This window comes from Echinops telfairi, unplaced genomic scaffold (assembly GCF_000313985.2).
Source record: "Echinops telfairi isolate 266 unplaced genomic scaffold, ASM31398v2 ScPeMD7_655;HRSCAF=1070, whole genome shotgun sequence".
NCBI lineage: Eukaryota > Metazoa > Chordata > Mammalia > Afrosoricida > Tenrecidae > Echinops > Echinops telfairi.
In genome coordinates this window covers 32262456-32274525 of record NW_022104553.1, presented here as the reverse complement: position 1 = coordinate 32274525, position 12070 = coordinate 32262456, and the positions used below count along the sequence as shown (strand labels likewise).

At 58.7% G+C, this 12070-nt stretch overlaps 2 protein-coding genes across 2 annotated transcripts in view; one reads left to right on the top strand and one right to left on the bottom strand.

The window, feature by feature from the left end:
• The window catches only part of GGN (gametogenetin), a 2814-nt gene extending 2299 nt beyond the window's left edge, over window positions 1-515 (bottom strand). The window contains exon 1 of the mRNA XM_030886363.1: window positions 1-515. Coding sequence (XP_030742223.1) covers window positions 1-515 — 515 coding nt within the window.
• Window positions 516-2602: 2087 nt separating this feature from the next.
• SPRED3 (sprouty related EVH1 domain containing 3) lies at window positions 2603-10546 on the top strand. Its single transcript, XM_004715774.3, is given in 7 exon segments — window positions 2603-2739; window positions 4169-4349; window positions 5454-5622; window positions 5713-5792; window positions 8715-8852; window positions 9293-9813; window positions 9815-10546. Coding segments are annotated over 6 exon segments (1221 nt in total). The 5' UTR covers window positions 2603-2739; window positions 4169-4172; the 3' UTR covers window positions 9951-10546.
• The last annotated feature ends 1524 nt before the right edge of the window (window positions 10547-12070 follow it).

Below are 12070 nucleotides of genomic sequence, written 5' to 3'. Positions count from 1 at the left end.
GCCGCGGGAGCGGGGTTCTCTTGGGTTAGTTGCCGGGGCCGTGGTGGCAGCGGGCGAAGGCTCAGAGGGTCACCCTGTGGCAGCGGGCGAAGGCTCAGAGGGTCACCCTGGCCGCGATGGCTCGCCTCCAGCAGGCCGCGGATCCGGGGCACTGGGGTGCCTGTGGGTTTTCGCCACTTAGAAGGCCCGGGCAGTAGGGTGCCCACAGGGGGCGGGGGTGGTGTAGAGACCCGGGTTGCAGCTGCCTCTGTAGGGGGCGGTACTGGCGAGGGCCGTTCTAAGGCCAGAGGCAGGGGCGAGGGTGCGGCCTCGGGCTCCGGGGGTACCAGAAGGCATGGAGGTGTGGAGCTGCCAGGGAGCCAGCCGCCCAGGCCTCGAGCCAGGCGCATGGCCGAGGAGGAGGGGGTCACCTCCGGCTCCACCAGCGACACCCGGCGGGAGTCGGAGACGCGGTCCAAGGCCTGCTCTTTTCGGGAGCCCCCGCCAGCTGATGGCTCCGACTGTACATTCCCCATTTCGGATGGAGGTCAGGGGCTGTGGTCAGAAAAAGTCCACAAATCAGTCTGCCCAAGGCCTTGGAAGCTAGCTGAACTTGATTCTGCCCTTAAACAATGGCCCCCACACCTGACCTCCAAGACTTACTCAATTTTCAGCTGCTAGCCTGAAATCACGGGGCCCCTTTCCTACTTCTGTGAAGAGTTACAGTCTCAGAAACTCACAGGCTCAGCTCTACTCTGCCCTACGGGGTCGCTGTGTGCTGCATTGAACACGAAGGCGGTGACCTGTGCACCTCTGGTGGCACAGTGGTTATGCACCGGGCTGCTAACTGCAAGGCCAGCAGTTCAATGCCACCAGCCAGTCCGCAGGAGAAAGCAGTGGCTTTCTATAAAGAGCTTTGGATAGGGGCAGTTCTAGACTCACTATGAGTCTAGAACATGAACTTGATGGCAGTGAGTTTTTGTTGGGCGGTGGGGGTGGGGAGACCTGCACTCCTGGCCTGGCCTCTACATCTAAGCCCTATGCTCCAACCCGCGACTCTAAAGAGCCATCTCTGCTCCTTGAATGGTCCCTCATGTTGGCCATGCCCCTAGTCTCCAGGCTTGTAAACTCAGATCTTGTCCACCTTCTGGTCTCAGTCACACCAGCCATGGTGGGTGTGCCCAGTAGCCTACAGGGCTACAAGGAGGTCAGGTTTCTCCAAGTCGCGCCCCCTAGGTCCTCCTCCCCACTCCCAATTTTGAGGGAATACCTCCATCTCCACTCCCCTAAAACTGTACCTCTACCTAACAAATACCAGCTATTCCGGTCATGCTAATCTCTGGGTCTCACCTCTAACCCTCTGATTATTTGGGTCTTGCCCTTTTCTTGGGAGCCGGGGTGTACCGGTTACACATTGGGCTGATAACCGCATGGCCAGCACTGCTAAACCACCAGTGGCTGGTGGGGGGGGGTGTGGGGGGAGAAAGATGAGACTTTCTACTCCTGTAGAGTTGCAGTCTCAGAAACCCACGGAGCAGGGCAGTTCACCTGACCTATTCAGTTTGCTATAAGCCAGAATTGACTCAATAGCTGTGAGGGTTTTTTTTTTGGGGGGGGGTGGCTTTTTCCTAGACGGCAGCAAGCCCTCCAGCCCTCTTACACTTCTGCTCTAAGGTTGACCCGCACTGTCAGCGCTCTGGCTCCACGCCTTTCTCCAAGCCCCGCCTCGGCTCCGCCTCCGCTCCGAGGTCCCCGCTCACCGACTCCTCCAGCGGAACCAAGTTCAGACTGGGTCCCCCGGGGCCCAGGGCAGGGCGGGGAACGGCCGTAGCAGGAAATAACCGTAAAGAACGCGGTGCGGGTGAAGACCAGACAGCGGAGGCGGATTCCGAGATCTAGGCCCCGCCCCTGGGCTCGAGACCCCGCCCTCCCCTTACGAACCTGCTTCACCCTTGGAAATACTCGGCGGTTTTCTTTCCCATCCCGCATCCGTTCGTCTGCAGCCCACCGCTTTAGAACGTTGGTCGTAGCCCCGCCCCTTTAGGGTGCCCCTCCCCTCCCAGTGTGTCCTTTTTCCAGAACCCCGCCCACGACAAACAGCTCCGAAGCTCCTCCCTTTTGGACCCCTCGTTTACCCTGCTCCAGAACCACTTACTTCTGAGCTCCGCCCCTTTAGGACGCGGCACCCCCTCCTCCAAAGACCCTATCCTTTCTCGGGCCCGCCCAGAAAGCCCCTCCACCGCTGACCCGCCCCTTCCATGACGCTCACTCAGATCCTTGCACTCAGAGACCCCGCCCCTTTGCGAAGGCTCCCGTCTCGCCCCGCCCCTTCTCGAACCCTGGCGGACGCCCCAGCCCCACCCATTTAGAACCTGAGGCATAAGCCCCCACCTGTTTAGAGCCCTGAGTCCCAGACCTGCCTGGGACCCCTTCTCATATCCTCTAGTACCAATGGCGCGTGCAGGGGAGGAGGTGGGGGATTCCTTCTGGGCCTTGGGAACATGGGGGCTGGGGGCTGTTGGCGAGGTCTGGAGCCGGGCTCTAGGACCCAGCGGGCAAATCCTCCCTCTTCGCGTTTACCCCTCCCCTTAGGCCGCCCCCTCCTCCCTCCACCCGCTTTCCAGGTCCCCCCTCCCTGCCCCTCGACCCGGCTCCTGGTGCCCGTCTCCAGCGCGGCTGGAGCCAGCCGGGAAGCCGGAGCGCAGCGGAGGAGAATGAGGCCGCGTCGCCGCCGCTCGGAGCCCGGCTGGAGCCTCCCAGGCAGGTGCCGAGGGGGGCGAGTGGGCGGGGGCGGACGGACCGCCTGCCCCGGTGAGGAGGCGGCGGGGACCGCGCTGCGCCACCTGTCCACCGGGCGACCCTTGGACCCTAACTAGGAGGACTAGGGAGGGGAGGCCCCCAAACTGCGCGGCAGCCATTTGGGAGGGCAACCTCCTTTTGGGGGCCTAGACTTCCACCACGGACGCCCCATTCATAAAATTCCATCCTGGACCCCCCACCATAGAGGAGCTCTAGGGGCCCCTCTCCCGGAGTGTCACTGATGTGCGGGGAACTCAGGGCACCCAGACATCCTGATGCCCCTGGGCTAGGCCTGGGGAGACCCTTGTCCTCTTTGCCGGCTTCACCTGTTGTCCGGGGGAGGCGGGCGGACAAAGGAAGCCGCGTCACGTGACTGCTCATTCACAAAATCCCATCCCATTGAGAAAAGGGGGCTGGGGGCGCTGCGGCTGCCCCTTCCCCTCCCGGAGACCGTAGAAACCCGGTAGCCTGTAGGTGGGGGAGGGGGCTAGAGCTGGTGGCCGGAGTCCCTAAGGTTGGGATGCCAAGGTCCCTATGCTGAGTGGCAGTGAGGGACTGGACGCTCGTCCTGCTAACTGGGTGGAGGACTAGGTCCCTAGAGCTGGTGAGGGGTGTGGGGGACGGACGGGAGAAGGGGTAAAATGGTTCTGAAGGATGCTGGGGTAGGCGCTGATCAGTCCGCCCTCCTCCTACGCGATCCCCTTTGCTTTCCCTCTGCTGGGGCCTTGAGGCTTGTTTTTTGTGAATGAAATGTTCTCTGGAGATGCCTCCTTCGGCCGCTCTGCCTCCATCTCCTCGGTCTCGCTCTGGCCATTTCTGGTTTTCTCCCAACCCATCTTCCCATTGCTGGCTGACTCCGTGAGCTTTCCATCCGGTCTCATTCATAAATCCGGGAAGGAGAGGGAGGGTGGGAAGCTGGCTTTCTTACCCAGCCAGTGCCCTGAGCGACGTGTGCGAAGGCAGTGTAGGGGTTGGTGGGTCCTCGGAAAATACATATGCGCAGGCACCCCAGTTTTTTAGGGGAGGTGATGGGTGGGGCCGTATTGCGGGAGGAGAGGGAGAGCAGTGGGAGGAGGGGAGGTGGAAATCCAAGGCCATGGGGGTGGGGGTGGGGGACAAGGTAGGCAAGAAATGAACCAGGCAAGAAAGCAGCTGTTGTGGAAGGAATGAGGTGGGCGTGGGTTGGGGGAGGTGGGCCAGACGAAAAGGGTGGGGGGGAGCTGAAGGCAGAGTGGAGGTAATGGCGATGGGGGAAGGGGTTTTTCCATGGATCTCCGTGGGAGAGATGAAGATGAGAGGCTGCCGAGGGTTGGAGTGAGGCAGAATCTATCCGGGAGCAGGCTTGGGCTCACTGACGTTGTTGTCTCTGCCCCCTCCCCCCCACCTCCAGGTACATGGTGCAGGTCCGAGCAGTGGTGATGACCCGAGATGACTCCAGTGGTGGCTGGCTGCCTGTGGGGGGCGGGGGCCTCAGCCAGGTGAGCCTGTGTCAGGTCCGAGGGGCCAGGCCCGATGGGGGGGCCCGCCAAGGGCACTACGTCATCCACGGGGAGCGCCTCCGGGACCAGAAAGTGAGCCACTCTGGGGTCTGGGGGATGGAGAGGGCGTGGGGACTGGCCGGGCAGGCACGGGGCTGGGGCTGAGATGGGGGAGGGCTGCTAAGGAGAGGGGTGGTGTATCTTCCAGCCTGGGAATCCAACGGATTATGGGATGGGGTTTGGACGAGAATATCTGCCCACTGGAGATGAGAGCTGGGAGCTTCGGGGATTATTGGGGGCACTAAGTAGGCCCTGTCCACCACCCTCTCCTGCTGGGCTGTCACTGGTCCACCTGCTCCTGTGTGTGCACACTGGCTTGCTCCTACCTGTCCTAGTCTCTTCCCACTCAAAGTCCTTGGGCACCTCCTCTGTTCACATGTCCTCTAAAGCTTTCTCTGATTTAGAGACCCTTGCCATGGGCCACAAAGGCCTATACCACCCGGCCCCTCCTGGCCTAAACTCAGCAAGGCCTTGGATTGGGGGTGGAATTTGGAAATGTCAGATTGGGTTTGCCATCCTCTGTGTGGGTTCAGCCGGAAATTCTGGGTGAAGTGGCCTGCCGGGGAGGGGCAGTATTACCCAGCCAGCTGGGGATGGAGTAGAAAGATTGGGATTGCCTGCAGAGGCATGGGGGAGGGGGTGCATTTCAGAGCCAGGGCCAAGAGGAGCCGGAGGGGGTGGGTTTGTAATGGTGGGAGGGAATTGGATGTGGCAGGTGAGGCTATGAGGCGCCCTGGGTGTGGATCGGCATCCTATGAATGGAACAGTATATTTGAGTAAGGTTTGCCGGAGATGCATGGTTCAGGAAGGGGTTCACTGTGGTATTTCAAGGTGTACAATGACTTTGGGGAACACAACTGAGAAATGTGGGGACAGTGGGTAATTGGAAGGCAATTAGCAATACATTTCGAGGCATTCAGTGAGATTTGAGGGTTCTCATAGGAGTGTCAGGAAGATGCAGGAGCTTGGGGAAAATATTAGAGGATCAGAGGTGTGTTTGAGAAAATTGAGGAGTGGTCTTGGGGTTCAGGGAGATGGAACTGGGGTGCACAGGCTGCAGGGGTTGAGGAGAAGGCATGGGTATGCCTGGCTGAGTGGAGGTGACCTATCCCCTCTTGTCCCTTCCTGCCCCCTCAGACCACTTTAGAGTGTACCCTGAAGCCAGGTTTGGTTTACAACAAGGTGAACCCCATCTTCCACCACTGGAGCCTGGGTGACTGCAAGTTTGGACTGACATTCCAGAGCCCCGCAGAGGCTGACGAGTTTCAGAAGGCTCTGCTGGCTGCTCTGGCTGCCCTGGGCCCAGGTGGGTGGTGCAGGTGGTGGGTGCTGGAGTTGGGGCAGGAGGAGCAGAGGCCCAGTGATTTCATCTCTGACCTTTCTTCCTGCCCCCCAGGCTCGCTCACACCCTCCTCTTCCTCCTCCTCCTCCTCCTCCCATTCCCAGGACACAGCTGAGACTCCCTGCCCTCTGACGGTGAGTGAGCCCCCAGACTGAGCTGGGAGGGCAGGGGCCCCAGGCAACATCTGGTGGATCCAAATGACAATGAAGAGCATCACTTTCATCTCAGCCATTCCAGTTTCTCTCCTCATGCAATTGGCACAATCTTTCAGCTCTGTCTGCCTGGCAGGGTTTTATCTACTAGGGCTACATCAGTAAACAAAAAACCAAGTCCCTTTTCTCAGGTGGAACGCTGGTGGCACAGTGGTTACACATTGAACTGCTAAGCACAAGGTCGGTCATTTGAAACCACCAGCCTCTCCTCAAAGAAAGATGGAGCTTTCTACTCCCGTAAAGAGTTAGTCTCAGAAACCCACTGGGGCAGTTCTACCCTGTCCGGAAAGGTTGCCGTGAGTCAGAATAGATTTGCTGGCAGTAAGGTTTTTGTTGTTGTTGCTCTTGTTTGTTTCATCTCCCCTGTCAGAAAAGACTGACCCCACTTTGTAAAGGATCAGAACTTGCCTCTCCCATCTTCTTGCACCAGGCCCTTTCTAACAGCTTCCACCACCTGCCCATTCTTCTCCCCACCACCCCACCCTGCCCACCTCCAGTCTGTCCCCCAGTGGCAGCCAGGGGGACCTTACTGTGACCTCAGTCAGATCACAGCCTGCCCTGGTTCAGAACTCTCCCGGGACAGACTCCATCGCTCAGGGTCAAGGACAAAAGTCCTCACTGGGGCACAAGATTCCACACCACCTGGCCCCCTGTTCCTCGCCCGGCTCATTCACTCTGCCCTACCCTCCTGGCCCCCTGGCGCACTGTGCCTCCAATAGGGAAGCAGGAACCTGGCCCAGGGACCTTGCACTGGCTGGTCCCTCTGCTACTGAACACTCTTCCCCTAAATGGCCCTGTGGCTCCTTCCCTTCCTTTCCCATAAGGCTTTATGCAAACATCACCTCCTTGAGGCCCTCCTGGGGGCAGCCTAAAAAACACTTGGGAGCCCCAGTACCCCTCATCCTATTCTAGTTGTCCATCTTCCAGGACTAGTTTCCTAATTTGCTTTCAAGAGAGATCTTTTTTTTTTTCTTTTTAAAAAATATCATTTTATTGGGGACTCGTACAACTATTCTCACAATCCATCCATCGTGTCAAGCACATTTGTACATTTTTTGCCCTCATCATTCTCAAAACACTTTGTTTCTACCTGAGCCCTTGGTATCAGCTCCTCACTTTCCTCCTCCCTCCCCCACCCTTGATAACTTGTAAATTATTACTATTTTTTCATGACCAATGACTCCCTTCACTCACTTTTCAGTTGTCCATTCCCCTGCGAGGGGGTTGTAGGTAGATCACTGCGATCAGATCCCCCTTTCTCCCGCCTCCTTCCCCTTCCCCTTCTGGTGTGGCCACTCTCGATACTGGTCCTGAGGGCTTTATCTGTAGTGGATTCCATCTTTTTCTTACCGGTTAGCTCTCTGCCCAGCTCCCATGCGAGGCTGGCCACTCAAGCAGGCAGGAGTCTTTGACTAATTGCTTCTGGCTGCATCCTGTGCACTCGAAGCAGTGCCTGGCATGCACTCAATGGTCACTACAGTGTGTTGAATGTGCACAAATGAAGGTAATGGGGGCTGTGGGGGGGGGTGCTCAATTTGGCACTTAGGAGGTACAGGGAAGCCCTGGTGGCCTAGGGATTATTCATTGTACTGCTAACCACAAAGACAGCAGTTCGAAAACACCAGCCACTCTATGGGAGAAAGACAAGCCCTGCTACTCTTGTAAAGGGTGCCAGCTTCAGAAACCCACAGAGGCCGTTCTACCCTGTCCGAGAGGGTTGGTCGCTATGAGTTGGCATCAACTTGATGGCAGTGTGTCTGGTTTGGGTTGTTTGGGGGGACAGTAGAAATTGGGAGAGGAGCAAGGCTGGGACCCTGGGCAGCCCCAGGGGCTCCCATAGCCCGGATGGAGGTGGGACCACAGTGGTGCTGTGTCTCCCAGACCCCCTCTCCCATCCTCATGTTTGCCTCCCTGAGCTGGGCACACATGACCTGGGCATTGAGTGTGTGCTTTTTGTAAATGGTAAGCTGAGGAGCTTGAAATCAGCCCCAAGGTACAGACAGGACACCAAGAGGCCCAGCAGTGACCTATCAGCTGGTGAGGGGCCAAGCCTGGGTTGGATGGGGATCCTGGTTAGAAGGGCCTTCCAGGTGGTCAGAAGCACCCGGAGAAAGACTTGCCGTTAGGCAGAAGGCTGACTCCCAAGGGAGAGGGCCCCCCCCAAGAAGGGAAAAGTGTGGGGTGAAGTCCCGCAGGTCAGTGAGCTGAGCAGCTAAGAACACACCACATCCCTAACCCATTGCCCTTGAGTGGAATTGCAACTCAATGGGAGCCTAGAGGACAGAGTGTGACTGCCTTCACGGAAGCCAGCGGCCTCATCTTTCTCCCACAGAGAGGCTGGTGGGTTTGAACCATTGAACTTTGGTTTCTCATGGCAATGCTTAACCTACTGCACCACCAGGGATCCTTGCAGGTAAGAATATGCAGTGCCATGGAGCCTAAAAGGCAGGGGAGAACTGCCCCTGTGGGTAACATTTTTAAGGGAGTAGAAAGCCCCTTCTTTCTGCCTCAGAGCTGGCTGGTGGTTTCAAACTGTTGACCTTGCTGTTGGTAGCTTGATGCATCCACCAGCGCTCTTCCAGATAAGAATATGGGGGTCTAATATAAAGAGAGTGATCATTCCTAGCTCGCTCTGTGCCCAGGGCAGGGCCTCAGCCCTTTACAGGGGTAGACTCAGGAATGCTGCCCACACCGAGGGGGAGGAAATGGTGTATACACCGGTCAGTGCCTTAGGGAGACCTCCCACTGCTAAAGCCCTCTGCTCTTGGCCTGAGTGGGGGTTTTCTATGTGAGGGGGTTGCTGAGACTGGAGGTCCCCCAGCCAAGGCCTGCAATCTTTTCCAGTCTCATGTGGACAGCGACTCCTCCAGTCACAGCCGGCAGGAGACGTCTTCTGCTGGGGGGTCGGCCCCCATCATCACCGGGGAGACCTCTTCGGGCTTCAGGCCGGCCACGCCCCCTCAGCGCCGCTCCTCTGCCCAGGTGCGACTTTGGGGGCTGAAGAAAGGAAGCAGGCGGCACCTGCGGGAGTGGGGCAAGACCCTGGGGCCCTTCATGGGCAAGAGCCAGGACAAACACCCGAACACGCTACGGGTGTGACGAGGCTGGTGGGGGGTTTAGAGAGAGACCCGAGTTCCTGGGTGGTGGCTTCCCCAGCCTCCTGCACTTTGGGTGTGACCCCCCCCTCCCCGGGGAGTGAGGGAGTGGAGCAGGCTGTGGGTGGGGGCGGGGGCCACTCCGGGACCCCAGAATGAGGAGCTGGCGGGGATCTTCAAAGCCTGAGTCTGGGACCCTGGAGCCTCTGGGGAGACAGAGTTAGCGAACCTGTGATCCTGTGTTTGCATTGGGTCTCCTGGGACGGATTGAGGTGGGAGTGCGGGACGTGCGGAGTTGCAGACCCTGCGTGTCGATCTGTCTTACAGAGCTCCCCTCCACTGCTGCGCCTCACGGGGGCCCCGGAGCCCGCTGAGCCGCTGGTGGGGCCCGGGGGTCCTGGCTGGGGTGGCCGAGGCTATGAGGATTACCGGCGCGCCGGGCCGCCCCCACCCCTCGCCCTGTCCACCTGCGTGGTGCGCTTCGCCAAGACCGGGGCCTTGAGGGGTGCCGCACTGGGGCCCCCCGCGGCCCTCCCTGCAGCTCTGCCTGAGGCGGTACCTCCGGCGCCCCCAGCACGCCCACCCCCAGGCCTGAGCCCCGCCGGGGCGCCCACCAAGGCCTCCCCGGAGGCGGAGGAGGTGGCGCGCTGCCTGCACTGCCGGGCGCCCTTTCGCCCCCGCGCCGACGGCCGTGGTGGCCGCTGCGCAGAGGCCCCCGACCCGGGTCGCCTCCTGGTGCGCCGCCTCAGCTGCCTCTGGTGCGCCGAGAGCTTGCTCTACCACTGCCTGTCGGACGCCGAGGGCGACTTCTCGGACCCGTGCGCCTGCGAGCCGGGCCACCCGCGCCCCGTGGGCCGCGCTGGCAGCCTTGTCGCTCGCTGTGCCCTGCCTCTGCTGCTACGCGCCGCTGCGCGCCTGCCACTGGGTCGCCGCGCGCTACGGCTGTGCGGGCTGCGGGGGTCGCCACGAGGAGGCTGCGCGGTGAGGACGGCGTGGTGGGTCCCCCGTTGCCCGACGGAGGACCCAAAATGGAGGGTCCTGGACAGTGGACTCCATTAGACCCCCAAACCCAAACCCAGGCACGCCCAGAATTTGGAGTTTGGGTTTGGTTTGTGAAGTCCCAGACCTGGGACCTGGATCCCCAGTCTAGGAAGTGAGAGACGTTTCCCCCAGCCCCCGACCCAGGATTTTTGGGATGTCTGCCCAAGAGGCCACTGGGATACTGAGTTCTGGTGCCCCCACTTATGGCCAGGACTGGGGGTCCAGGTGTTGTGCCCCCCCCCAAAAAAAATAAGTGTTGTTCCTCCTAACCTCTATGCCCTTGGTTCTAGTCCCATTAGGGAGTGGGTCATCTTTGTTATGTTAATGGACAGAATTAGTGTAGGGTGTGTTCTAAAGCAGTCTCTTCTGAGCTATAAAAGAGTCACCAAAGGAGGATGGGGAAGAGAGAAGCCAGGCCACTGGAAGATTTCCCGGGAGAGCAACTCCAGAGTGACCAGGATCATCGGCCTTCCAGGCCAGCACCCTGACCTGGACTTCTAGCCTCCTCAACAGTGAGAAAATAAATCTGTTACAGTCCCCCCTTCGTGGCACTTCTGTTGTAGTTGCATTAGGTAAGGAGAAGACGCCAGGCATTCCCAGGTGTTCCGTCTCCCACCAAATCCAAACCAAACACACACGCTCACTGCCATCCGATCGATGCCAGCTCATAACGACTCTGTAGGACAGGGTAGAACTGCCCCTGTGAGTTTCCAAGACTGCACACAGATCTCCCCCCAAGCCCAGGCCCGAGACCAAATGACCAGGGCAGATCTAGTTCCACCTGGCACCGTGATCTCTCAGAGGACAGGGTTCCAGGATCAGATAGAATTGCCAAGAGCAGGCCTTGCCTGGATCCTATTACCCTCCGATCTTGAAATGGCAGGACATCCCAGAATGGTCTCTGAGTGGTGACCTAGACCCAGGGGGGATGCATATGTGAGAGGTCCCAGATAACTCCAGCACCCCAGGCCCTAATCCTGCAGGCCCTGAGACATCACGGTGTTGTATATTAACCACTTTCTTTCCCCAAGATGCCCTAAATCTAATGCCTAAGCAACCTCAGGCTCTCCAGGAATCCAGGCTTTTAAGACGTCCCGAGTCCTTGAGTCTATTCAAACATGAGATGCTGTGGGACTAAAATGCATTGGGAGATCCACTTTGAAACCCTGCAAGACCCAGATGTCAGCTGCAAAGTTCGGGACCCAGGAAAGACCTCCCACCGGAAGCCCACCTACCCAAATTAGTACCTCCAGGAGCTTTGAGTCTTGGATTTAAGACCCTGAGGTTCCTGATGCCACCCAAGTTAGTTCTGAGGTCATTGACACCTCAGGACCCAAGACACTGGTCTCTGGGCCTTGAATAACCTACCTTCCTTGCTGCCCTTGGGCCTATGTTCCAAGAACCAGCATGTCCTAGGATCCGTAACACTTTGAACTCATAGATTTCCAGTCTCCTGGTGGCTGGGAGCCTAGCCCACAGAAGATGGGGTGGCCATGCCCCTTGGCTCTCGGTTCTTGGTAGTTTGGCAGCACTGGATTGATCTAAGAACGCAAGGTACGTTGGCTTCTGAGAGGCAGAATCTTAAGGCACTGTGGTGTTGGATGGAATCTGCCACAAGATCTTGCCCCCCAGCTCAGGCACAGTCAGGTCTGAGGTACCTTGGGAGCCCAATCCCAGGACCCTCAGACCCCAGGTTTCTTTGAGTTCAAGCCACTGCAGCACGATGAAGGCCCAGGGACGCCCCACTGCCTAGCTCCCCAGGGCCAACATGTACACTCTCTGAGATCTGTCCTTTGCTCTGGCCCTTCGGGCTACTCCTGAGATTCATGGGTCCCAGTTCTGGGACTGAGAACCCCATCCTTCAGAATGACCCTTTACCTCTGGGTGGGGGGAAAGTTCCCCTTTGAATCCACATGTCACCAGATGCTAGCAGTGGAAGCTCCCCACTCGTCTCTAGGACCCAGCGTTGATGAATATGATGGGGGCAGGTGCTTCCTAAGCAGAGGCAGATAGCTGAGATGGTGAGCAGGGCTGGAATCCACCCAGCCCACACTCTGCTAGCCA